Raw genomic sequence first — 22,891 nt, 5'->3', positions numbered from 1 at the left:
CTCACATCGAGTCGCATTCAAATGACTGACGACTACATTGTGAAAAAGGGAAACTGGATCACACGGGTTCACGATGGCTCAGGAGTAAGATAAACCACGCAAAAATAAATTCTTTGAAAATTGTTCGCTCTTTACGGAGGGCACCTAGGATGTTCTCAATCAGTGAGTGTTTGAATGAAAGGGTGTTTGTACTGTGTGTAAAAGCCTGACCGTATCTGTGATGGTTTACGGGAGGCTTACTGTGTCTTTAAGCTGATGCAGCTGTGTGTATTTTGGTTGTGTCTAATAAAAAATTTAAAATTTAAGTGTTAAAAAAATAAAATATCAGAGGATGAGCAATCAATTCTGAAAAAAATTTCCGTTACAAATTTTCAGTGATTGTACATGTACTATTTAGAGCTTCGAATTCAGTTACGTTCATTTATTCATGAATGCATTATGAACGTTTTTCATTGCCTCCCTCACTATTTTATGTTTTAGAGCTGCTCTGAATTTCAAGATGCAATGTGATTTCAGTATTCAAAATTACTATAGCATATGTATGATTGAACATCTTTGAATGCACGAGTGCCATGTGCGTATGTGCGTGCGTACGTGAAAGAGAAATGAGTAAATTCGCTAATGATTACAGTAAGATCTACATGTGTATGTATCCACTGATAACCATAAGAAGACAAGAGAACCATTGAAATGAATCCAAATGTGTTTATTTACAGTATGTTCTTGTTTGTTACACAGCTGCTTCTGTAACTAACTCACATAGCATTCAAATGTTCAATAATGCAAGCAAACTCCACATAGATGGCATGAACACACACATGCTTACACATTCACACAGCTTCTTGTGATGCATTCAAATCTCCTACTTCTGTCATGACAGCATGCCACCTTTGGCAGAACACTAGTTGTCAGGTTACTGGTACAGTGGAACCCCACTTTTAAGACCTCCAAAAATCTTCCAAAAGCAGGTATTACAAGGGAGGGAATCTTTAAACAGAGGTACATTTGCAGAGATTGTCAACACAAAATATCTAAAAAATAGGGTCTTATGCGGGGAGAGGCCTTCAGTCAGGGGTTCTAAAAGGGTCATTTTCTTGTACAGTTGAACCCCCCATTTAAGACTTTAAAAATTTGAGAAAATCGGGTTTTAAAAGGGAGTTTTGAACTGGACATAAATTTGACAGAGGTTGTGAACAGAAAATCTGAAAAAGTAAGATCTTAAAAGGGCGGACATCTTGAATTGGGGGGGGGGGGGGGGGGGGGAGTCTTAAAAGGGGCATTTCACTGTATCAGAAATGGTCTGCTGCCTTCAATTACGAAACACAATACAAAACACCGTGTATTTTGAGAAATGTCTATCACAGCTATCCATCACAATGGTTGACTGATTTCCTGGTTTGCTGGGTTTCCGGCAGCAGATGAAGATTGCCTTCCAGAATAAAATGAGCCAAGCGTCAGCTGAAAAACAACAAAAATGTGGGCATGATTTTGTGCTAAACTTCCCAAAAAGAAACTTTTTCAACAAAACAACAAGTTTCTGAAAACTGTCTGACGATGTAAAGCATTATCTTTCAAGATGCACAAGCCTTTGAAACGAAGAACACACAGATACTAAACCAAGGGACATAACTCAAGCTCGGTCTTAGACAGTAAAAGTGAATTCAGGGGGAACAACTCTGTCATCTCTAGGACTCTTCACATTGACAATGATTCTTGCCCCTGGAAACTAACTCTTGTTTCTGTTAACCTCACTGCAATTTATCTTTTTTTTCCGCTCGAGCTATCCACGTTTGTTATTGCATATCCACTGCAGAGTTATAACATGTTACATCTGGCTTATGTGAAAGGTAAGTATGCTAGCATCTCATTCGTTCAAATCATCACTGATGTTACTCAGGACCTAGGGATAATTTTACTCATTCTTCTGCGTTCGTGGGCTGAAACTCCCACGTACACTACGTGTTTTTTGCACGAGTGGAATTTTTACGTGTATGACCGTTTTTACCCCGCCATTTAGACAGCCATACGCCGCTTTCGGGGAAAGCATGCTGGGTAACCCACCGAACTCTGACATGGATTACAGGATCTTTTTCGTGCGCACTTGGTCTTGTGCTTGCGTGTACACACGGGGGTGTTCGGACACCGAGGAGAGTCTGCACACAAAGTTGACTCTGAGAAATAAATCTCTCGCCGAACATGGGGACGAACTCACGCTGACAGCGGCCAACTGGATACAAATCCAGCGCGCTACCGACTGAGCTACATCCCCGCCCTAATTTTACTCATCATTTTACTGGTTTAAAAAATCTGAAAAATAACAGAAATGAAATTTGTCATACCTAACAACTGATTTTTTTAATCAAAGGTTTCCCCAAAAATGGTTATAATGTAATTACATGATTTAAACTGTTAATGTGACATAGTGACAGAGTTTTGTCAGAACACAGATTCTTACTTGTAAAGAGATACAGTCAAACCTGTCTACAAAGGCAACCCCAAATGACCGACCAAAAGTTGTCTTGTGGGTCACAGGTTCAAATCCGGACCGGGACATACACGGGTAGTCTTTTTTTTCACACTCAGAAACGGTATCCATGTCCCACCCCTGTGTCAGCATGGTGGCACCTAAAATACCGGTCATTCTGCAGGTGGTTGATCATTGATTACACCCAAACATGCACACACCTGGGTAGCACAACTAGCTTTTCCGTTGGAGGAAGCGACCCAATTTTCGCAGTAATTGAATACATCATAAAGAAAGGAAAAGAGGGAACAAGAAAAATAATCCAGGGTAAAAGTCTTCGGAGATTGTTTGGGGTGGTCGTAATGGGCAGGTAGTCATTATGAAGAGGTGGGCGTCAGGACAGGTTCCCCTGTACTGTTTGGGAATAGGTTTAGTAACATCACTATGTTAATAATATTTAGTTTGTCTAGGATGCAATGATATTAGCAAAGCTTACTGAGAAAATAGTAATGCAGACTACTGGCCTCGTAAATGTACTCCTGTCAATCTATGGCTTTCTCAGTGTAGGTAATAATGTTGTTATTTGACGTCATCAAGATGGTAATGGTGTGGGCTTCTATCATACTCAGAAAGTAATGATGGAGGGATCTGGCTTATTCGGAAGGTAATGAACTAACAATATTGATATATCCAGGACTGTGGTTTAGTGTCAGCAGGCGGGAAAGGTTGTATCGAGTCACTGAAAACTTTGCGATTATTTTGGCAGAGCTGCCAAACCCTTTTCTCGGTGGGGAAAAAAAGTTAACGTCTAAGAGTGCCTTTTAATTAAGCTATCAAAACTTGTGGAAACTTTAGTGGCCATTTTGGAACATTTGTCAGGAATATTGAATCCTTGCAAAACCCCTGTATACCTAATTATAAGGCCACATTTTGTTTTATTCTTTCAAATTCCGCCATTGACTCTAGAACTTTCAATATGAATTAAAAATTACAAAACTAGATTTTGCAGACTTATCCAGAAAAGCAACTCTTCGCCGACATCCAGGGGACACAGCGCAAATGATTTTCAGCCAATAAAAAGCCACAACCGCTTGTGTTAAAAAAAATTAAAAAAAAGTAATGAATGTTTAGTCATCGGGAAAAAAAAATTAAATAAAAAATTTAAAAATGTGCCCAATGATATTAGTTACCATACCTTGCTCCCCTCCAGGACATGATGGTCTTGAGCCACGGCACTGCTGTACCCATCCTTCTGGGCAAACTCCACAAAGCCATAGCCCTTGGACATGCCTGTCTCCTGGTTCTAAAAGGAGAAACTTCTACTGTAATCTACTACCATGTGATATCAAACCTATGGAAGTCACCATGTTAAATTCTATGAGAAACTATTTCTTTAGTACTGGCAGAGGTGCACCCACTGTAACATACAAGAAGGGCAAAGCCCATACGACTCACATGCTTGACCTTGACATGACCAGGGTCAAGGTCAAATAACTAAACCTAGCAATGACATCATACACTAAGAACTGCTTTACACATTTTTCCTACCAAAATACATGTGACCTTGACCCAAGGTCAAGGTCATCCAAGGTCATGCAACACAAAGCTGTTAATTCAAGACATAGGAAGTACAATGGTGCTTATTGGCTCTTTCTACCATGAGATATGGTCACTTTTAGTGGTTCACTACCTTATTTTGGTCACATTTCATAAGGGTCAAAGTGACCTTGACCTTGATCATATGTGACCAAATGTGTCTCATGATGAAAGCATAACATGTTTGTTTGTTTATTTGTTGCTTAACGTCCAGCCGACTACGCAGAGCCATATCAGGACGAGGAAGGGGGGGATGAAGGGGCCACTTGTCAAGCGATTCCTGTTTACAAATGCACTAACCCATTACTTGTGTCCCAGCAGGCTTTAGTAAAACTAAATTAATACCTACTGGAAGATTACCAGTTTCCAGTATGTTAAAATAGGCTTAACCTATCTACTGCTGGACTTACATCAGAACACTAACAGATTAAAGGCAGAGTAAGCCTCCCGTAAACCATCACAGATACGGTCAGGCTTTTACACACAGTACAAACACCATTTCATTTAAACACTCACCAATTGAGAACATCCTAGGTGCCCTCCGTAAGGAGCAAACAATTTTCAAAGAATTTATTTTTGCGTGGTTTATCTTACCCCTGAGCCATCGTGAACCCGTGTGATCCAGTTTTCCATTTTCACAATGCAGTCGTCAGTTAGTCATTTGAATGCGACTCGACGTGAGCTTGTCTACAATAGCACGTTTTTTTATGCACGAAACAACGGCTGTGGTTCACAAGAACTCTAGCGATGGCTTTTGACTGTTGAGAGGAACGGCGATTTGCACTGATAAACCGGCCGTCGTCTGCTACGACCCTTGCGTGACCCTGCTTCCGGGCTTTTCTTTTTTTAAACTTTCACAACTTCGAATTGTTCTGATCTTGTCTTGATGAAAAACGAATTCTTTTATGATTAAAGAATGTTTGTGTAACAAGCTGTCAATTTATTATTTAGATTTTAAAAGTTAGGTCTAGCGCAAAAACGAGGCGCCGTTGTTGTTAACGGAACAAGTCTACGAAAATAAATTCTTTGAAAATGTCTCACGCTCGACAGAAAGCAGCCAGGATGTTCCCGTTCGGTGAGCGTTCAAATGGAAGTATGCTTGTACTGTATTTAGACGCTCGGGGAGCTCTGTGATGGTTTACGGGAGGCTTACTGTGCCTTTAAACCATACATGAATCGCGAGACAAGCGGCGAGAAGAGATTTTTGGAAAAAATACAGGTGAATGAGCAAGAAGGCAGAAAAAAGAAAAGAATTCATGAAGAAAAAGAGAGCATGACAGGAAAGAGGAACCAAAAATCTACCTAACAGCAAACTAGAAAGCTCCTGCGGTTCCAAAAACAGGAGGGGCCTTTAATTTCATAACCGCAGTGCCCCACTGCGGGAAGCATAACATGTGCCCCACATAATTTTTAAGTTTGAAACAGTTATCTTCCATAGTTCAGGGTCAAGGTCACTTCAAAATATGTATACAATCCAACTTTGAAGAGCTCCTGTGACCTTGACCTTGAAGCAAGGTAAACCAAACTGGTATCAAAAGATGGGGCTTACTTTGCCCTATATATCATATATAGGTGAGGTATTGAATCTCAAAAACTTCAGAGAAAATGGGAAAAATGGGAAAAATAGCTGTTTTTTAGACAACATTTATGGCCCCTGCGACCTTGACCTTGAAGCAAGGTCAAGATGCTATGTATGTTTTTTTGGGCCTTGTCATCATACACCATCTTGCCAAATTTGGTACTGATAGACTGAATAGTGTCCAAGAAATATCCAACGTTAAAGTTTTCCGGACGGCCGGACGGACGGACGACTCGGGTGAGTACATAGACTCACTTTTGCTTCGCATGTGAGTCAAAAATGTGTGTATACCGTTTGAGAAAGAATAGGAAAGTACATTTAAAGTTGTCAAGATGTAAAGGCACACAAAGTTTGAGAAAATTGATAAACCTTTTACCCTTCCAATGTCTACACAAATTTAGAATTGCTGTCTACTTCAAAACCAAATCAGAGAGTTCTTTCAGGGATAAAAATATAATTATGCAGTAGAACCCCCTTTAAAGACACCCTTTTCAATACATTGCTTTCTCAGATTTTCTGTTCATATCCTCTATAAATGTATCCCCATTTTAAGACCTGATTTTCTCAGATTTTGGGAGGTCTAACTCTTAAAAAAAAGGGTTTCACTGTATATTTAAAACAATAACATAATTAATAACAATACTCACAAACACAACAGATGCACTCCTCAAGGTTCCAAACTTGCTGAAGTACTCTGAGACCTCCCCTGAAAACAAAGGAGTAAGCAGTATGACTCTGAGTATATAAATATGTCTTGCCGAATCGGCAAATTTTGGCCCATTTCGCGTAATCGGCAAAACACTGCCCATTATGTGAAAATGCGTAAAGGCTTCTAAAAATTTGCCCATTTCGCAAAAGTGGCAGCCAGTCTGTTACTTTTTGTGCCACCAAAACATTGCATTAACATTGCTTTACCTCCCTATTATGGTTTTTATGGTCTGTGTTGGTCTGTGTCGAGCAGAACTCTGGAAAGGCACAAAAACTACACTTTTTTGCCATAACTTATCGATACATGTAATTGCGATCCATTGGAGTATCTAGCTGTTGAAGTGTGATGATATCCCAGGCATTTGAGAACTTTAAAACCCAAAAGTGGCTGCAAAATGGGAAAATTTAGAAGCCTTCAAGCGTTTTTCAGCAAAACGCTGCCAATTTTTGCGTAATCAGCAGTATTTTGCCGATTACGCGAAATGGGCACAATGTTGTTGATTCCGTAAATTCGGCAATTCGGCACACATATAAATACATTGGATTGGCGCAATGGCGTGGTGGTAAGACGTCGGCCTCCTAATCGGGAGGTCGTGAGTTCGAATCCCTGTCGCTGCCGCCTGGTGGGTTAAGAACGGAGATTTTTTCCGATCTCCCAGGTCAACTTAAGTGCAGACCTACTAGTGACTTAACCCTCTTCATGTGTACACGCAAGCACAAGATCAAGTGCGCATGGAAAAGATCCTGTAATCCATGTCAGAGTTCGGTGGGTTATGGAAACACAAAAATACCCAGCATGCCTACTCAACGAAACCGGAGTGAAGCTGACTATGCTCGCAGAGTATAGTGTGGAGAACCCAAATGGGCAAACGAGCTCACACGTAACCAGAAAATTCTGGAACGCTGAAGAAGAAGAAGCACATGTATTCAAAGGATACTATGCCCCAAATTCAATCTAATTCTAGCAAATGACTGAGTTGAAAACTAACACAAATATATATGTATACTCGTTGTTTAAATCAACGGACAATGTTCTGAAATATTTCTAACTAAGTTATTCTGTGGGTTGTGGAAGAGTTGCTATGCTTTGAAAATACTGGGCAAAAACAAACACGCGAGACATTGTAGGCCTTTCACATGGGAGCAGCCGGCCATCTCCACATGCAGTCGGCAATCTTTGCGTACTAGGACTCACAAAATAACGGACAACTGTTGCATTTTTCTGATTATTTGTTTGAGCGTAGCAATTTCTAAGCTTGGCGTAATAGCATAGCGTGCTACACTGAAAGTGTAGCAGCTGGCAGCTCTGTGAATACTTGCAACAGCGCTACCCGAATGAAAGACGTCAATAAAAAATGCCCAACTCAAACCACATTCTTTATAGACAAAAAACTTGAGAATTAACCTGGATTTTCACAGGCCCGGGAAAATTGTGTGCACACTTCCTAATGCCAGAGTGGATCAGCAACACCTGTTATGCGGGTTGGATTTTCAGCATCACCTTCTGTGGTTGCTCATTCTGAGGTGAACCATGCAACATTTTAATTTGTATAGACCTATACTGCTATACTAGACTATAGTTGGACATATTTTCTTGAATAAGACAAGAGAGGTACATTCGAGATAATTAAGTCTAAGCTACAGTGTACGAAAGTTTTACTGTCTTCTACTTTCTCCCTTCCGATTAAGCAGTTCCCAAGCCCTGTCACAAAATCTTTCTAAAATGATAAATCAGTTACACTGATCCAAAACCACATTTGTGAAGGTCAGTCTCTTGATGAAAGAATTACGGCATATCATATCTTTCAGCAAATCGATCGGCTCGTTCATCATAAAACCATGTATGGTCAAAATAAACCTCGTTTAAAATCCTACAATGTAACATACTTCTTGCCACAGTCCACGGCAAATTGCCCACGAACAGTTTGAAGGATCGTGCTCCTGACATCGTGGTTGTGATGCTCGCCGATTGTCGCGAAGAGTAACGTCCCTTAGTGGCTGTGTCCTGTGGAGTAACGTCCCTTGATTGCTCTGACACTATGGCCGCTGACAGAGAATGAAAGTTGGACGTCCATTTCACAATCAACAACTATTCGTGTCTGGCTTATTCTATTTTAGTGTTACAGCGAACTAGTGAATGACGTTTTTAATCCCACAAAGCTACACTTAGCTGTCAAGAGCATGTACGTTAAAACGAATGCAAAGGGATGGCTTCCAGTGTAGCAGACGACACAGATAACTTCAAAGCTGTCTTCAAAAAGTACAAAAGAAGAGATCAAAAGTTAGACGTTTCCAATGTTGTTGATGTCGATCAGTGCGCAGACAGCCAATCAGTAAGTGATATAGGTTCTCTCTCTCTCTCTCTCTCTCTCTCTCTCTCTCTCTCTCTCTCTCTCTCTCTCTCTCTCTCTCTCTCTCTCTCTCTCTCACAACATTTATAAACTACAATGTTTCATATAATGCACTTATGTACATAAACTTATACTGTTTTACTAATTATGTAAGTATGTAGTAGTAGTTATTATAGTAGATTTAGTCCCTCTTTAGGGCGAGGGCCAGATGCAAAAAAGTATACCAATGCTTATTCTGCCCTCGTAAAATAAAGAATTGTCATTGTCATTGTCTCTCTCTCTCTCTCTCTCTCTCTCTCTCTCTCTCTCTCTCTCTCTCTCTCTCTCTCTCTCTCTCTCTCTCTCTCTCTCTCTCTCTCTCTCATACATGTATAAACTACAATGTTTCATATAATGCACGTAAGTACATAAACTTATACTGTTTTACTAATTATGTAAGTATTGTAGTAGTAATAGTAGTAGTTTTTATAATAGTAGATTTAGTCCCTCTTTAGCGCGAGGGCCAGATGCAAAAAAGTATACCAATGCTTATTCTGTTACCCTCGTAAAATAAAGAATTGGCCTTGTCATTGTCTCTCTCTCTCTCTCTCTCTCTCTCTCTCTCTCTCTCTCTCTCTCTCTCTCTCTCTCTCTCTCTCTCTGTCTCTCTCTCTCTCTCTCTGACTCTGTATCCCCCTGCACTATTTCAGTTAATCAATATCTTTTGAGTTGAATTCCCATGCTGTCCCCGTTTGTATACAGAAGATTAACATTTCTAAACAAGGAAAGATAAAATGAATCTGTTGTTGTATTGCTTGTTGTTGTCAAGTTGTAATTTTTTTATGGGGGTCGGAGGATGTTGTTCAGCATCCTTTGCTCTAATACAGGACATTAAAAACAGATTTTCTAAGGAAAAAAAAAAAGTCTGTTTACGGTAACATAGGCAAAAAAGAATAGGGTCGGTAGGTCGGTTTTTTTTATTTATTTTTTTCCCCAAAAAACATTCCCAGCGAAGCTGGAGGTATCCCACGAACGCTATACTGTAATCGATTTGAGAAATGTTCACACCGATAATACATGATAAAGAAGGATTCGTTGTGCCCGATTATGGGCTACAGTTGGAGATGGAAGTTCACCAAAAATTGGGACCATACTAACAAAAATACGGTGGGTAAAATTGGCGCCCCCATTTTTTCAGCAAACGCCACCCAAGGCCGCTTTGGACGGGTAGAACTTCCGTAGTTTCCAAGTCTATGGATAAAGCTCGCGTAAGAAGAATACGTCACGGTCGAAAGTCTTTGACGTCAATTAATGCATCATGAGTCATGCCTCCCTGTAGTCTTTCTCTCTCGCGCGGTGTGTGTGTTTGTGTTTATTTTGTGCACATGTGTTAGTGTTACTGTGTGTGTGTGTGTGTGTGTGTGTGTGTATTTGTGTGTGTGTGTGTGTGCGCACGCGTGCATGAGTCTGTACTCGTGTGTGTGTGTGGTGTGTGTGTATTTGTGTGTGTGTGTGTGTGTGTGTGTGTATGTGTGTGTGCACGCATGCATGAGTCTATACTCAGCGTGTGTGTGTGTGAGTTTGTGTGTGTGTATTTGTGTGTGTGTGTGTGTGCACGCGTGCATGAGTCTGTACTCGTGTGTGTGGGGTGTGTGTGTATTTGTGTTTGTGTGTGTGCGCGCACGCGTGCATGAGTCTGTACTCGTGTGTGTGTGTGTAGTGTGTGTGTGTGTGCATAAGTGTATGTGTGTGCGTGTATGTGTGTTTGTTTGTAAAGGTGTGTATGTCCGTCTGTCCATATGTGCGTATGGGTGTGTGTTTTGTGTGTATGAAGTTTTTGTGAGAGAGTGAGTGAGTGCGTGTGAGTGAGTGTGTGTATGTGTGCGTGTGTGACTTGGGGGGTGTGTGTGTGTGTGTGTGTGTGTGTGTGTGTGTGTGTGTGTGTGTGTGTGTGTGTGTGTGTGTGTGTGAGAGAGAGATATAGTGTTTTGCCAGCAGGTGATATATAATACCCTAAACATGTAATTATTTACGCACCTAATGTTGTGTGGCGATTCACAAATATGTATAAAATCTACTATTATGATATTAAAGTATATCATTGTATTGAATTGTAGTGTAACTTCTTGTAATTTAGTGTGCATGTGTGTGTGTGTTTGTGTGTGCTTATGAGTGACATCTCTCGCTGCCTTACTATCTTGGTGTCAGTGTATGTGTGTCTCTCTCTCTGTCTGTCTGTTTGTGGCTGTCTTTCGGTCTGTCTGTCTGTCTCACTCTCTCATTCTCTCTCATATTCTCTCTCTCTCTCTCTCTCTCTCTCTCTCTCTCTCTCTCTCTCTCTCTCTCTCTCTCTCTCTCTCTCTCTCTCTCTCTCACCTTTCATGTCTGATATTTTAGTGCTTTTTACATTTAGTCAAGTTATGTTTGTATTTTGATTTGTTCTTTATGTGTATGTATTGATAATGATATACATGCGAATGATTGGGACAATTCCTCCCCACATTTGTTTTCTCCCTTTTGTTATTAGTTGTTTTGGATGTTTATATGCAATGCATTATTGCAACTATGCTGCAATGTCCACACTATATTGTTTTTCCCATTTTTGAATGTGTATACAAAACCATAACCCTTTTCTTATTACTATGTACGTCTGTAAGTAACAATAACCTTGTCAATTTTACTATCTATATTATGTGCGTCTGTATTAAGTGTTTGTATATGGGACACGTTGTAAGATTAGGCTTTGCCTAAAACCTCTATCCTTTGGTAATAAAGTTCAGTTTCTCTCTTTCTCTCTCTCTCTCTTTCTTTATTTCTCTCTCTCTCTCTTTCTCTCTCTCAGCCTTTTTTTCCTTTTCAACATAAGGAGAGAGGAAGAGAGTGCGCTGTTGTGTTGGCACCTGTTTGGGTCTGTGTGCGTAAGTGTGTGTGTGTGTGTGTTTTGTGTGTGTGTTTGTGTGTGTGGATGTGTGCGTGTGGGTGTAAGTGTGTTTGCGTGTGTGAGTGTGTGTGGTGTGCGTGTATGTGTGCGTGTGTGTGTGTGCGTGAGAGAGATAGCGAGAGAGAGAAAGAGGTAATGATAGAAAGAGAAGAGAGACAGAGAGAGAGAGAGAGAGTGTGCGAGAGAGAGAGAGAGACAGAGTGTGCAAGAGAGAGAGAGAGAGAGAGAGAGAGAGAGAGAGAGAGAGAGAGAGAGAGAGAGAGAGAGAGAGAGAGAGAGAGAGAGACGGACGATTGCCGGATTGGTCTTTCGCTGGGGGTATGCAGTGCCTTGGCAATGCACATCTACTTAATTGGTTAAGTTATTTTGCCAAAAAACTGATTTTTTTTTTCTTCCCCCAAATGCCAAAAAAAAGTCTAGGGTCGCGCGAAAAAATAGGGTCGGTCGGGATACCGTAAACAGACTTTTTTGTTTTGTTGGCCTTATGAACATAAGGAAGAGCAGAATCTCTAGACTAATCTCTTCGACTGATTTATTTGATGAAATTGTCACCTAAGTAGATATTTATTCACGACCGAAGTTCAGTAAGAACCTTGAACAATATATGATAAGATAAGATAAGATAAAAACACTTTAATGTGCCATTTTCATTTTTACATAAACATGGTATTTTGTCTGTCGGGATTTATTTTATTTTATTTTATTTTTTCCCAAATGCCCAAAAAAAGTCTAGGGTCGCGCGAAAAAATAGGGTCGGTCGGGATACCGTAAACAGACTATTTTTGGGGGGGGGCCTAATAATGATTCAAATATGCTAGATGTTCTTTTTTAAAATATATTTACAGGTGTTACGTGTGGAATCAATCATTCCATGTCTTACGCCAGTATGTGGTACAAAGCCTGTGCAGGAATGGAAAACCTACCATTTTCTTCAAAACAAAGGTCTGTTCCGGGTTTTTTGGTAACTTTTCTTGTGTATCTTACTCATTATTTCAACCTAAGAGAAAAAAGTGTGTGTTGTATTGCTGTATTTCATTAAATCAAAGACTACAATTAAGTGTGTCAGTGAATTGTCAATCAGCATAATTGATTCTATCTTGGGGTTTTTACATGTGTAGAGTATTGCATTTATTTTTTAGAATCTTCATTTTAGCACAAATACAATGTTGATAGAGCCTTTTAGGTAGTGTTATCTTTCTTGTGACCTTCTTTCTTTTTCCTTTCAGGGTTTTATTTGATCAGGAATCCATTCTTACCAGGCTTTCAGCGCTACTGGGTGTCACGTTGTCTGTCAGAATTGCCACAGCCTCCCAATGTCACAAACCTCCGTGTCCACCCTGATATTGATCCTCATACCTTGTGGTCTGACTTTGTGTCTCATCATCAACATGGGTATGTTTATAATGATATGCAGTGGCATAGACAGATAGACAAACAGACATTGACACACAAACATGCACATGCATGCACGCACATACACACACACACACTTGTACCCACCACACACATGTACACACACACACATATACACACACACAAACACACACACACACACACACACACACACACACACACACACACACACACTCTGTCTGTCTCATCATCTCTCGATGTATTTCTTACACAGGAATTGAAAAGATACACACACATAAGTATACGTAACAAGCAGAAAGTACACTTGAGTACATTGGAATACATGTATTATTTTTTGAAAAGATTACAAAAGTATTTCATTTTTGAGTCACTTGAGAAAAAGTGACTCTATGTAATCGGTCAGTGTTAGTCTGTCCGGCCGGCCGGCCGGCCGGCCATCCGGCCGGCCGTCCGTAGACACCACCTTAACGTTGGACTTTTCTCGGAAACTATCAAAGCGATCGGGCTCATATTTTGTTTAGTCGTGACCTCCAATGACCTCTACACTTTAACGATGGTTTCGTTGACCTTTGACCTTTTTCAAGGTCACAGGTCAGCGTCAAAGGAAAAATTAGACATTTTATATCTTTGACAAAGTTCATCGGATGTGATTGAAACTTTGTAGGATTATTCTTTACATCAAAGTATTTACATCTGTAGCCTTTTACAAACGTTATCAGAAAAACAAGGGAGATAACTAGCCTTTTCTGTTCGGCAACACACAACTTAACGTTGGGCTTTTCTCGGAAACTATAAAAGTGACCGGGCTCAAATTTTATGTGAACGTGACTCATTGTGTTGTGAATAGCAATTTCTTCCTGTCCATCTGATGCCTCATATAATATTCAGAACTGCGAAAGTGACTCGATCGAGCGTTTGCTCTTCTTGTTAAACATTTATTTTGCAGAAAAGCATTTGACAACACCTCTCCACTTAGAAAGCTGAGATGGACTACCATTGGCTACCATTACAACTGGGACACAAAGGTAGAATGGTTGATGCTGATGCCTGAAATTGATGAGTCTGTTTCTGGGATAAGGAGTTTTAGTTATAGAATCTGTATGGGACAGTTGTCTAGACTTAATGATTATTTCACTATTTCAGATATGAAGAAGTACCATGAAAACATATGAATCTTATTAGTCAGTGACTCATTTGTGTCAAGCATTAACTTTAGACAGAGTTAGGGATTTGTAATGATATTAATGGGATATAAATTATGTAAATTGTAGAGCATGCATGTAAATTAATCTCACATGTTGTGAGACCCCAGTCGCATTAGTGGCCACTGTATTGATAATTATAGACTTTGACATATCTGTTCATTGATACTAACACCAGGTGTATATATTTTTCATCTGCTAACAGGAGTACAACGAGGATGACCACACGCCATTTCCGGAAGACATAGGCGTACTTGCACAGTACGTAGCACAAGTTCTTGGATTCAGCAACTTCCAGGCAGAGGCTGGCATAATCAACTACTATCACCTGGATTCCACTCTGGCCGGACACACCGACCATTCCGAGCTTGACCATGAGGCTCCACTCATCTCTGTCAGGTAAACAGGACTCTGTGGTTTATGCTCACTTTAAAACTAACTTTCTCAGAGCAAACAAATTCAATTCAATTCTATTCAATGCAATTCAATACAACTTTATTATCTGAATGTTAGACGAACAGAATTTTTTCTTTTGGCTTGTATACACAGATATTACATCACATACATCAAAACATATAAATAAACACATAGAATTCATCAACATTTATAAGACAAAAGCAAGAATATTTTATCCTGAAAAGTATAGTTTTTTTGAAACACTGGGTCAATCATAATGTTTGCCTCTTGCCCTATTGTTCGTTCATTACTGTGCAACAACAGAAAAAAAATCATTGAGTCAGTAGAGGCATCTGTGTTGTTGAAAAGTACTTAGAGCCATGTCATATTTTCTTAAACTGGTAATTTAGTAACACATGTTTCTAGCCGACCACATTATATTAGCATACTTCTCGAAGAGAGAACTTTTTATGATGTGAATTCATGCTACAGTAGTACATTATTTAAACTGGCAGTGATGTTCATTATGTATTCTTATGCAGTTTGTTTAAAATAGTGCTATGCTTTGTCTTTGTTTTGTTTTTAGTTTTGGTCAGGATGCCATCTTTCTTCTTGGGGGACTGACAAAAGCCACAGAACCAACAGCTATTCTCTTGCGAAGTGGAGACATTTGTGTAATGAGTGGTTCTTCCAGACTGTCTTACCATGCAGTGCCTCGCATCCTGCCCCCGGCAAGTTCAGCATTGCCTGCCTGCTTTGAAACATTTACAAACAAACAGGACAGAACAGAGACACAAGAGGATAGCTTGATGAGCTCTGGTGACAATGTAGGGGTTCTTCATGGTGCTGAAACATCCTGCAATTCCAGGGTAGATAGTAGATGCAGGGGCGAGCAGGTCTCGGACGGACAAAATGTTGACAGTGCTATCACAGAAGATGCCCTTCAGCAGGGACGTTCAACTTCATGTCATGAACACTTTCAGACAGGTGTACCTACATGTATGTACTCTTCTGGAGGTTTCGGAGAAGGTTGTACTTGTACAGAAAACGGATCCTTTCACAATGCCAGTGGTGAGACATTCCAGAGGGAGACCTGCACAGAATTTGGCCACATCATAAGTCAGATGCCAGAGTCAAACCACAGCACGGACAATGCAACAGATGTGCAGGGACCTCACACTGGCATAGATGATGCTCTCCTGAAGAAGGTGAATCACAGAGCTATTCAGACACTGAAGACACTGGACTGGGAACCCTTTGCTGCTTATCTCGGATCTTCACGCCTGAATGTGAACATTAGACAGGTTCTTAAACCTGGTCAGACATTTCAGAGGCATACTCCTAAGGAGACAGAGGTTAAGGTACAGAGCAAGAGGCCTCGCACTGAAAATCTTCCATAGGACGGTAGTGACTTCGATTTCATGAGGAAGTATTTGTTAACTGTAGAAATAAACATATATATATGAAAAAAAACTTCAATGCATTTGTGTTATTATAATCTATGATTATTTACCACATCAACAACATATTTAAAGACCAAGGGCCGGATATAAAAGCAGAGAACATCAGTCTAATAATGTCCAACCCTTTTCAGGAAACGAGCTCTCACTTGAAATATTATTTTCAAAAATACTCTGTCTATACGGTATACCAAACTCAAAAACACAATTTTTTTAAGGCAAACATTTTGAGGTGTACACTACACACACAAATTGTAATGAGCCCTGGATCACATACTTTCATTTCACTGACCAAATTTGAATTCAAAATCAAACGGCTGTCAGTCATGGCCGGTGGACTGGGCGGAGCTAAAGACACGAAAAAGATATGTCCAGGCATCGCTCATTCCTGTAAGACACACCCGCAACACAACGTTTACCAGATGTTGCCTGACCCCAAAGTTCCGGTCACTCCGCACAAATACAGCCGCCATGGATGCTACCGATAACCGTGCACCTCTTGCTAATCTGTATGAACTGAGTGAAACACTTTCAATGATCGTTCTGTAATAAATAAATTATTTCAGAGATAGTCTACATTTTTCGAATGTTTGGTTTATGCTACTTTTTTTTTTAATTTATTTTGTTTTTTGAGTCAAAAATATCCATCCGAAACTAAAACATTGTTTTCTTCTTGGGCTGAAAAAGTAAGCTGAAGTTATTTGATAGAAGAATCCGATCGTGAGTTAGGTACATGTACCAATGTCTTGAATTCTTGGCAGACTTTTCATCAAAAAATACTATTGTACAGGCGTTGCTTGATCAGTCAATATTGATCGCTCACAGTGCCGTTATGTATCTGGATTTACTGGTCAACCTGAAGCCAACGGTCACATTCGTAATTAACAACCGCATTCTATACTCTTTTGGTCAAAATAAAGGTGTCTAACAAGTCAGTTTCAACTTGTAAAATAAACATTACATTTGTCTTATTATGGCAAGGAAAATGGTCAATATATTTTCTTTAGAGAATTCGGCTGTCGGTTTGTGTCAGCACTGAGGGTTCCACTGTTCCAAAAGCCGGCTGGACTGAACTACTTGTCTTAAAAACGGTACGGACCTTGATACCCTGGAAACTGTAAAACCAAGATACAGAGATACATAGTGGCGCCGATAACTTGGATGAAACATTTCAAAACATGACTGTATATAAAGCAGTGACACATTTAACTCTGTATAGATGGTCCCTTCTTGGCATCCAAGTGATGGTGTGAGTTTTCACTCCTGCCGGTACTGAACCAAGAGCGTGGGTATTGTAACTATTTTCTACAACACGAAGTTAGGTACGTTGACCGGTTGCGTCAGCCGTGTATGACAGACTGCATAACTTTGACGCCATGTCAGTGCTCAGTTGTATTACACAGTGTGTGTGTGTGTGTGTGTGTGTGTGTGTGTGTAATCTGCACTCAGTGGGTTTAGTGCTAGTGTTAATAAATAATTGCCACTAATTATACTTTCAAATAACGTCAGAAAAAAAGTTGAATAGCACACACAGAAACAACACACACACACACACACTCACGGTAACGGGAATTTACAGAGGTTCACAATAAAGGCACACACGCGTATATGCAGGGATTCGCTTCTAGACTCTGTTATGGTAAGCTATCAACACTGCCAAGTTTCCCCCCATTCTAACAATAATTTACAGTCGTCTCGAATTTCAGTCCGCTTCTTGCCAACGCTTCTTGCCCGGCGAACACAGGAGTAACGTCGAGGCGGGTTATCTAAAAGTGAATCTGGCAACTTGAGCTGTGCACTCATGTCTTTGTCTTTATGCCAGTGTTTCAGTGACGTCATTGCTTGTCGTTTTGGTGTGTGTGTGTGTGTGTCTGTGTGCGTGTGTCGCAGTGTGTGTTTATGTGTGTGTGTGTCTGTTCGTGTGTACGCGCGCGCACGAGTGTGTGTGCCTGTCAGTGTGTACGTGTGTGTGCGTTGTCATTCTTTCATTCAGCCATGCAGTTACACTTGCGTTTATTATTAATCACTATCAAATTAAATAATCCTGAAAGACAGAAAATCAACTCAGTAGAGCTAAACTTTGCCAATGTTTACTGAACCGTTCGAACATGTTGGGCCTACATAAAAAAAAAATGAAAAAAAGAACAAGGTTAGGTATTCAATCAGCATTTCGCTGAATGTGTGTTGATTATCTGAGCCAGTCTGATCACATTTGTTCGACAATTTGGATACACACTGACATGCTTATTCCGTTACTAAAGTTTCAGTCAGTTTAGACTTTATGCGAATAACTATTGATAACAGTTGTTCTTGTGTTGCGGGTTTTTTCAAACAGGATTAAGGTATGGCTTCTAATCTCGTTATACCACACCCGCTCTATTGAGCCGTTGAGCTGTCCTGATTTGTGACCGTAAGTTTGGAGTAAGGCCTTCAAGCAGGCATGTCATATTTTTTTAAAGTGACGTAAATGCTGGTGTTTTTCCTACAAATCTAGAAGTTGACATAGATTTGCTAGTTCAGGAACAAATGTATCTATATCTATATACGGCTTTATTATTATATGAAGTCTTATATCGCGCGCGTATCTCCAGACTCGGACTCAAGGCGCAGGGATCTATTTATGCCGTGTGAGATGGAATTTTTTACACAATACATCACGCATTCACATCGACCAGCAGATCGCAGCCATTTCGGCGCATATCCTACTTTTCACGGCCTATTATTCCAAGTCACACGGGTATTTTGGTGGACATTGTTTTTATCTATGCCTATACAATTTTGCCAGGAAAGACCCTTTTGTCAATCGTGGGATCTTTAACGTGCACACCCCAATGTAGTGTACACGAAGGGACCTCGGTTTTTCGTCTCATCCGAAAGACTATATATACTATATCTATATATATATATACGACTTGTGTCTGTGTGTGTGTGTCTGTGTGTGTGTGTGTGTGTGTGTTCGCGATGCACGGCCAAAGTTCTCGGTGGATCTGCTTCAAATTTGGTGGGCATATTCAGGTAGACCCCGGACACAACCTGGTCGATGAGAATTTTCAACACGTGCTCTCAGCGCGCAACGCTGAACCGATTTTGGTATTTCTGTTCATCTTCCCAGATCCATTCCCAGTAACTCTTCCTTATCTTCTCCAGTGTTTTGCGTTTATCTCCCTTCCTTCGTGTGGCGTCAATCCATATTCCCGTTACTATTTTTAGAAGGTCACTGTCCACAACGCTCAATCCATATTCCCGTTACTATTTTTAGAAGGTCACTGTCCACAACTCTTCCTTATCTTCTCCAGTGTTTTGCGCGTTTATCTCCCTTCCTTCGTGCGCCGGCGAAGCCGGCGTACACCCGGCAAAGCCGGGTCCCCGGCGCAGCCGGGTATTCGGCTCTACTTCTTCCCGGCGAAGCCGGCTACCCGGCGAAGCGGGTATTCATCTAGTATACTATATACGGCTTGTGTGTGTCTGCCTGTCTGTCTGTCACTTCGCGATGCACGGCCAAAGTTCTCGATGGATCTGCTTCAAATTTGGTGGGCATATTCAGGTAGACCCCGGACACAATCTGGTCGATGAAAAATTTCAACACGTGCTCTCAGCGCGCAGCGCTGAACCGATTTTGGTTTTTATGGTTTTTCTGTACATCCATCCCCAGTAACTCTTCTTTATCTTCTCCAGTGTTTTGCGCGTTTATCTCCCTTCCTTCGTGTGGCGTCAATCACCACTCACCAATCACCACTCACCAATCACCACTCACCATTCGGCTCTACTTCTTCCCGGCGAAGCCGGGTATTCATCTAGTAGGATATATACACACAGCTCCCCAAAGACGCCCGTCCTAGAGGGTCCCGGGACCCCCACTTTTAATGTTTAGAGGGTCCATGGACCTCACGGTACGTACGCGGAGGTTTAGAGGGTCCCAAGAGACCCGGTCCCCAAACCCCCTGTGTTCATATAACGCATTGTTATCGCGAATAGTGTGATATGAAGTGTCTTTTTTTTTATCAGAATATTCGAAGAGGTCATTTCAACTATACTTTTAACTATTGACTGACGACTAAAGTCTGAAAAGAATACCTACGATAGCGGAAATTTAGTGACTCCCGGTGTTACGAACTGAAAACTCTGCTGAACAATCCCTCTCAATGCTGTCAATGCGCATGCGCCAATCTTGGACTTAAAAAATGCGACCCTTTGACCGAACGAACCATGGGTTAGGGTTAGGCCGGTTAGGGTTAGGTTGTTCACGACCTGATTAATCTCCCCATGTTAGCGCATGCGCATTGACCGCATTGAGAGGGATTGTTCAGGCGGAGTTTTCAGTTCGTGACACCGGGGACCCGCTCTTTAAAGGTGTAGTGCGTCCCGGGACCCCTTCAATAAATTTCTAGTACGTGATTTCGGCTTCTAGTGCGGGACGCAGGGGCGCGCACTTTGGGGGGCCCTGATATATCTGTCTGTATGTTATAGTGACAATGACAAAGATTACAGTTCACCGTGACAAACCAGGAGTGAGGACGTCTCTTCTTGACCTCATTTAAAATACAATCTCAGTTTGACACACAAAAAAAGCAAATCAAAGCTCGAGAAGACGTAGTAATGCAAAGTATGTCACTTCTAACTTCTGCATGTCTCCCAGGAACTGAAAATAATTCAAAGAACGAAACTTCGTCATATCAGCAGTAAAAAATTACTCTTCGGTCGTAAGGTCAATGCCAGACAGCATGTATCGGCATCGTACATCAATAACTTGAGATCTTTCTTTGTGCGTGTTAACGACAGCAAAGCTTACTAGCAATTTGACCGTGCGCCCTCGTGTGTAAATGTGTAAATATTAATGGACACAGATCGCCGTTGCTATGGAAACAACCGCCATATTGAATTTCTAGGAAACGGTTTTACAGCGACATCATACATCAGAAATGCATGATATTTGGCACAAAGATACACATGACTTTTATCTAGAATTGTATAGAACGATATTTTTGCTAAAGACTACAGTTGAATTTATATTATTTTTTGTAATAAGGATTAATGAATTTCTAACCGCATATTCATTAATCCTTATTTCAAAAATTAATATAAATTCAACTGTAGTCTTTTCTAAAAAAAATCGTTCTACATGATTGTAAATAAAAGACATGTGTATCTTTGTGCCAAATATTAAGCATTTCTGATGTATGATGTTGCTGTAAAACCGTTTCCTAGAAATCCAATATGGCGCGCGCTGTTTAAGCCAGTTTCCATAGAAACGGCACTCTATGTCCTGTAGTATTCACATATTTTTCATTTCTTTTCATAAGTCACTTCAATAACTACCCAGAAAACTAAGTTATTCCATGTATTCTCCAAGTTTAATTTTGGTGATTTTAGTGCCTCACATCGCCTTAATTATCAACTTTGATAGGACGGTATTTGAACGTGGATGTAAAAATCTTTGCCTCGCTTAAACACGGTACGAATCTAAACACTATCTTAAACAGGCAGCCTGATTACACAACAGCCTGTATTGTCTTTGATTTTAGCACTCCACTTTTCCCTCACGGTGAAACTTTAAACCCACGACAACACGGATTTGTCTCCGTGCGACTTTGTCACGTTGTAGTTGTTTGTCATCCAGCTCGTGATCAATGAAAACGCGTGGAAATGATTCCTAGTGCTTTAGCTTTGTTATTAATTTTGTAATGTACTATTGTGCACCTGACGCACAACTCACGTCGAGGTAACTGATTTCCTGTGGTACTGAACGCGATGTGGTGCTTGAATGTCAGTAAAACAATAGCAAGTTCAGTAGAGAGACTGAGAGAGAGAGAGAGAGAGAGAGACGGAGAGAGAGAGAGAGAGAGAGAGAGAGAGAGAGAGAGAGAAAGAGAGTAGGGGGGATACAGTATGCAAAATATGTTATATTACCGCACGAGCATCAATTATAGGGCCCACGTACACACCGAAACGCTGAAATCATGAAAACCACACCCCACCGCATCTACACTACTCGTCACTGATAAAAAAAAAAAAAACCCACCTGTACAGACAGTGCGTTTGAGGGCACGGATCCGTCTGTCTGATGAGGCCGTTTATCGTAAAACCAGTTATATGACTGGAAAGGCCGTTTATTCCCCTAACTTATTCAGAAAACAGATTGAGTTTACATGACGTAGGTACAGTCGGGAACCTACAACTGACACAGACACCCCCCAAAATCAAATTCGCAAAATCAAGGTTCCCGCGTTAAAATTGACAAAAAATCAGAACTGCTAAAACGAAACATGTTTAGCATGTCCTTAGACAGAACAATCAAATCTGCATCCAAATCAGTCAGTTTTGTTCACATATATATTGTCTACACCTACACCGCTCAGCATGCCTTAGCCTTTCCAGTCATATAATTGGTTTTACGATAAACGGCCTCATGAGAAAGACAAACGCATCTGAACAGGTTTTTTTTATGACGATTGTAAAGTTTGATTTTTGACAGAATGGCAAATATATATCATATCAAATTCTCATTATATAATCAGTACATTTTAAAAAAAAGAAAAGATTACGCCGGTTAAAAAACTACAAGCTTGTCAGTCCTTTACCGGCGGGGGGCAGTGCAGTCACAGGTGCCGCGTACTCATATCATTCAGAAACTGAACTCAGCGGACCGCTGGTAACACTGACCCGCTACCTGTCTCCAATGTCAGACCGAGTGCGACAGGTGTCCGTTTCAGATACCTGGAAAAGTACCCGAAAGGGAAGTACAGTGTAATGCGATTATGGTCCGGACGGGAAACATGTCGACTCGGATCGCTCATTGGTCAACGCAGAACTCGCAGCCTGTGACACCGCAGAATTTGTTTAA

At 40.7% G+C, this 22,891-nt stretch overlaps 3 protein-coding genes and 1 long non-coding RNA gene across 4 annotated transcripts in view; 1 reads left to right on the top strand and 3 right to left on the bottom strand.

Moving 5' to 3' along the window:
- Positions 1 to 5,122, bottom strand: part of LOC138951816 (uncharacterized) — a 76,900-nt gene extending 71,778 nt beyond the window's left edge. Inside the window, exon 1 of the mRNA XM_070323370.1 lies at positions 5,102 to 5,122. The gene's annotated coding sequence lies outside the window, so the exon portion shown is untranslated. The remainder of the gene's footprint in view (positions 1 to 5,101) is intronic.
- LOC138951822 (SRA stem-loop-interacting RNA-binding protein, mitochondrial-like) lies at positions 691 to 8,378 on the bottom strand. Its single transcript, XM_070323376.1, has 4 exons — positions 8,235 to 8,378; positions 6,287 to 6,345; positions 3,660 to 3,767; positions 691 to 1,458 (listed from the first exon to the last, which is right to left on the bottom strand). The coding sequence occupies exons 1-4, from the start codon at positions 8,293 to 8,295 to the stop codon at positions 1,372 to 1,374; spliced, it is 315 nt and encodes a 104-aa protein (XP_070179477.1). The 5' UTR covers positions 8,296 to 8,378; the 3' UTR covers positions 691 to 1,371.
- Positions 8,379 to 8,402: 24 nt separating this feature from the next.
- On the top strand, positions 8,403 to 17,702 carry LOC138951817 (nucleic acid dioxygenase ALKBH1-like). The gene is made up of 6 exons (XM_070323371.1): positions 8,403 to 8,680; positions 12,464 to 12,560; positions 12,845 to 13,010; positions 13,939 to 14,017; positions 14,400 to 14,593; positions 15,177 to 17,702. The coding sequence occupies exons 1-6, from the start codon at positions 8,555 to 8,557 to the stop codon at positions 15,988 to 15,990; spliced, it is 1,476 nt and encodes a 491-aa protein (XP_070179472.1). The 5' UTR covers positions 8,403 to 8,554; the 3' UTR covers positions 15,991 to 17,702.
- On the bottom strand, positions 13,917 to 22,891 carry LOC138951824 (uncharacterized). The gene is made up of 2 exons (XR_011451227.1): positions 22,629 to 22,891; positions 13,917 to 15,683 (listed from the first exon to the last, which is right to left on the bottom strand). It is a non-coding gene; the product is annotated as an uncharacterized lncRNA (long non-coding RNA).

This window comes from Littorina saxatilis, linkage group LG17 (genome assembly GCF_037325665.1).
Source record: "Littorina saxatilis isolate snail1 linkage group LG17, US_GU_Lsax_2.0, whole genome shotgun sequence".
Taxonomy (NCBI): Eukaryota; Metazoa; Mollusca; class Gastropoda; order Littorinimorpha; family Littorinidae; genus Littorina; species Littorina saxatilis.
This window is presented reverse-complemented; position numbering and strand designations above follow the sequence as displayed.

What these genes read in the sequence shown, in the direction of transcription:
- LOC138951822 (XM_070323376.1), bottom strand. Translation starts at nt 8,295, where the DNA reads ATGTCAGGAGCACGATCCTTCAAACTGTTCGTGGGCAATTTGCCGTGG. An exon ending in GGAGTGCATCTGTTGTGTTT is followed by an intron (nt 3,768 to 6,286) that starts GTGAGTATTGTT and finishes TTCTCCTTTTAG; the next exon opens with AACCAGGAGACAGGCATGTC. An exon ending in ATGTCCTGGAGGGGAGCAAG is followed by an intron (nt 1,459 to 3,659) that starts GTATGGTAACTA and finishes GTTGTTTTTCAG; the next exon opens with CTGACGCTTGGCTCATTTTA.
- LOC138951817 (XM_070323371.1), top strand. Translation starts at nt 8,555, where the DNA reads ATGGCTTCCAGTGTAGCAGACGACACAGATAACTTCAAAGCTGTCTTC. An exon ending in CCATTTTCTTCAAAACAAAG is followed by an intron (nt 12,561 to 12,844) that starts GTCTGTTCCGGG and finishes TTTTCCTTTCAG; the next exon opens with GGTTTTATTTGATCAGGAAT. An exon ending in GTGTCTCATCATCAACATGG is followed by an intron (nt 13,011 to 13,938) that starts GTATGTTTATAA and finishes TTTATTTTGCAG; the next exon opens with AAAAGCATTTGACAACACCT.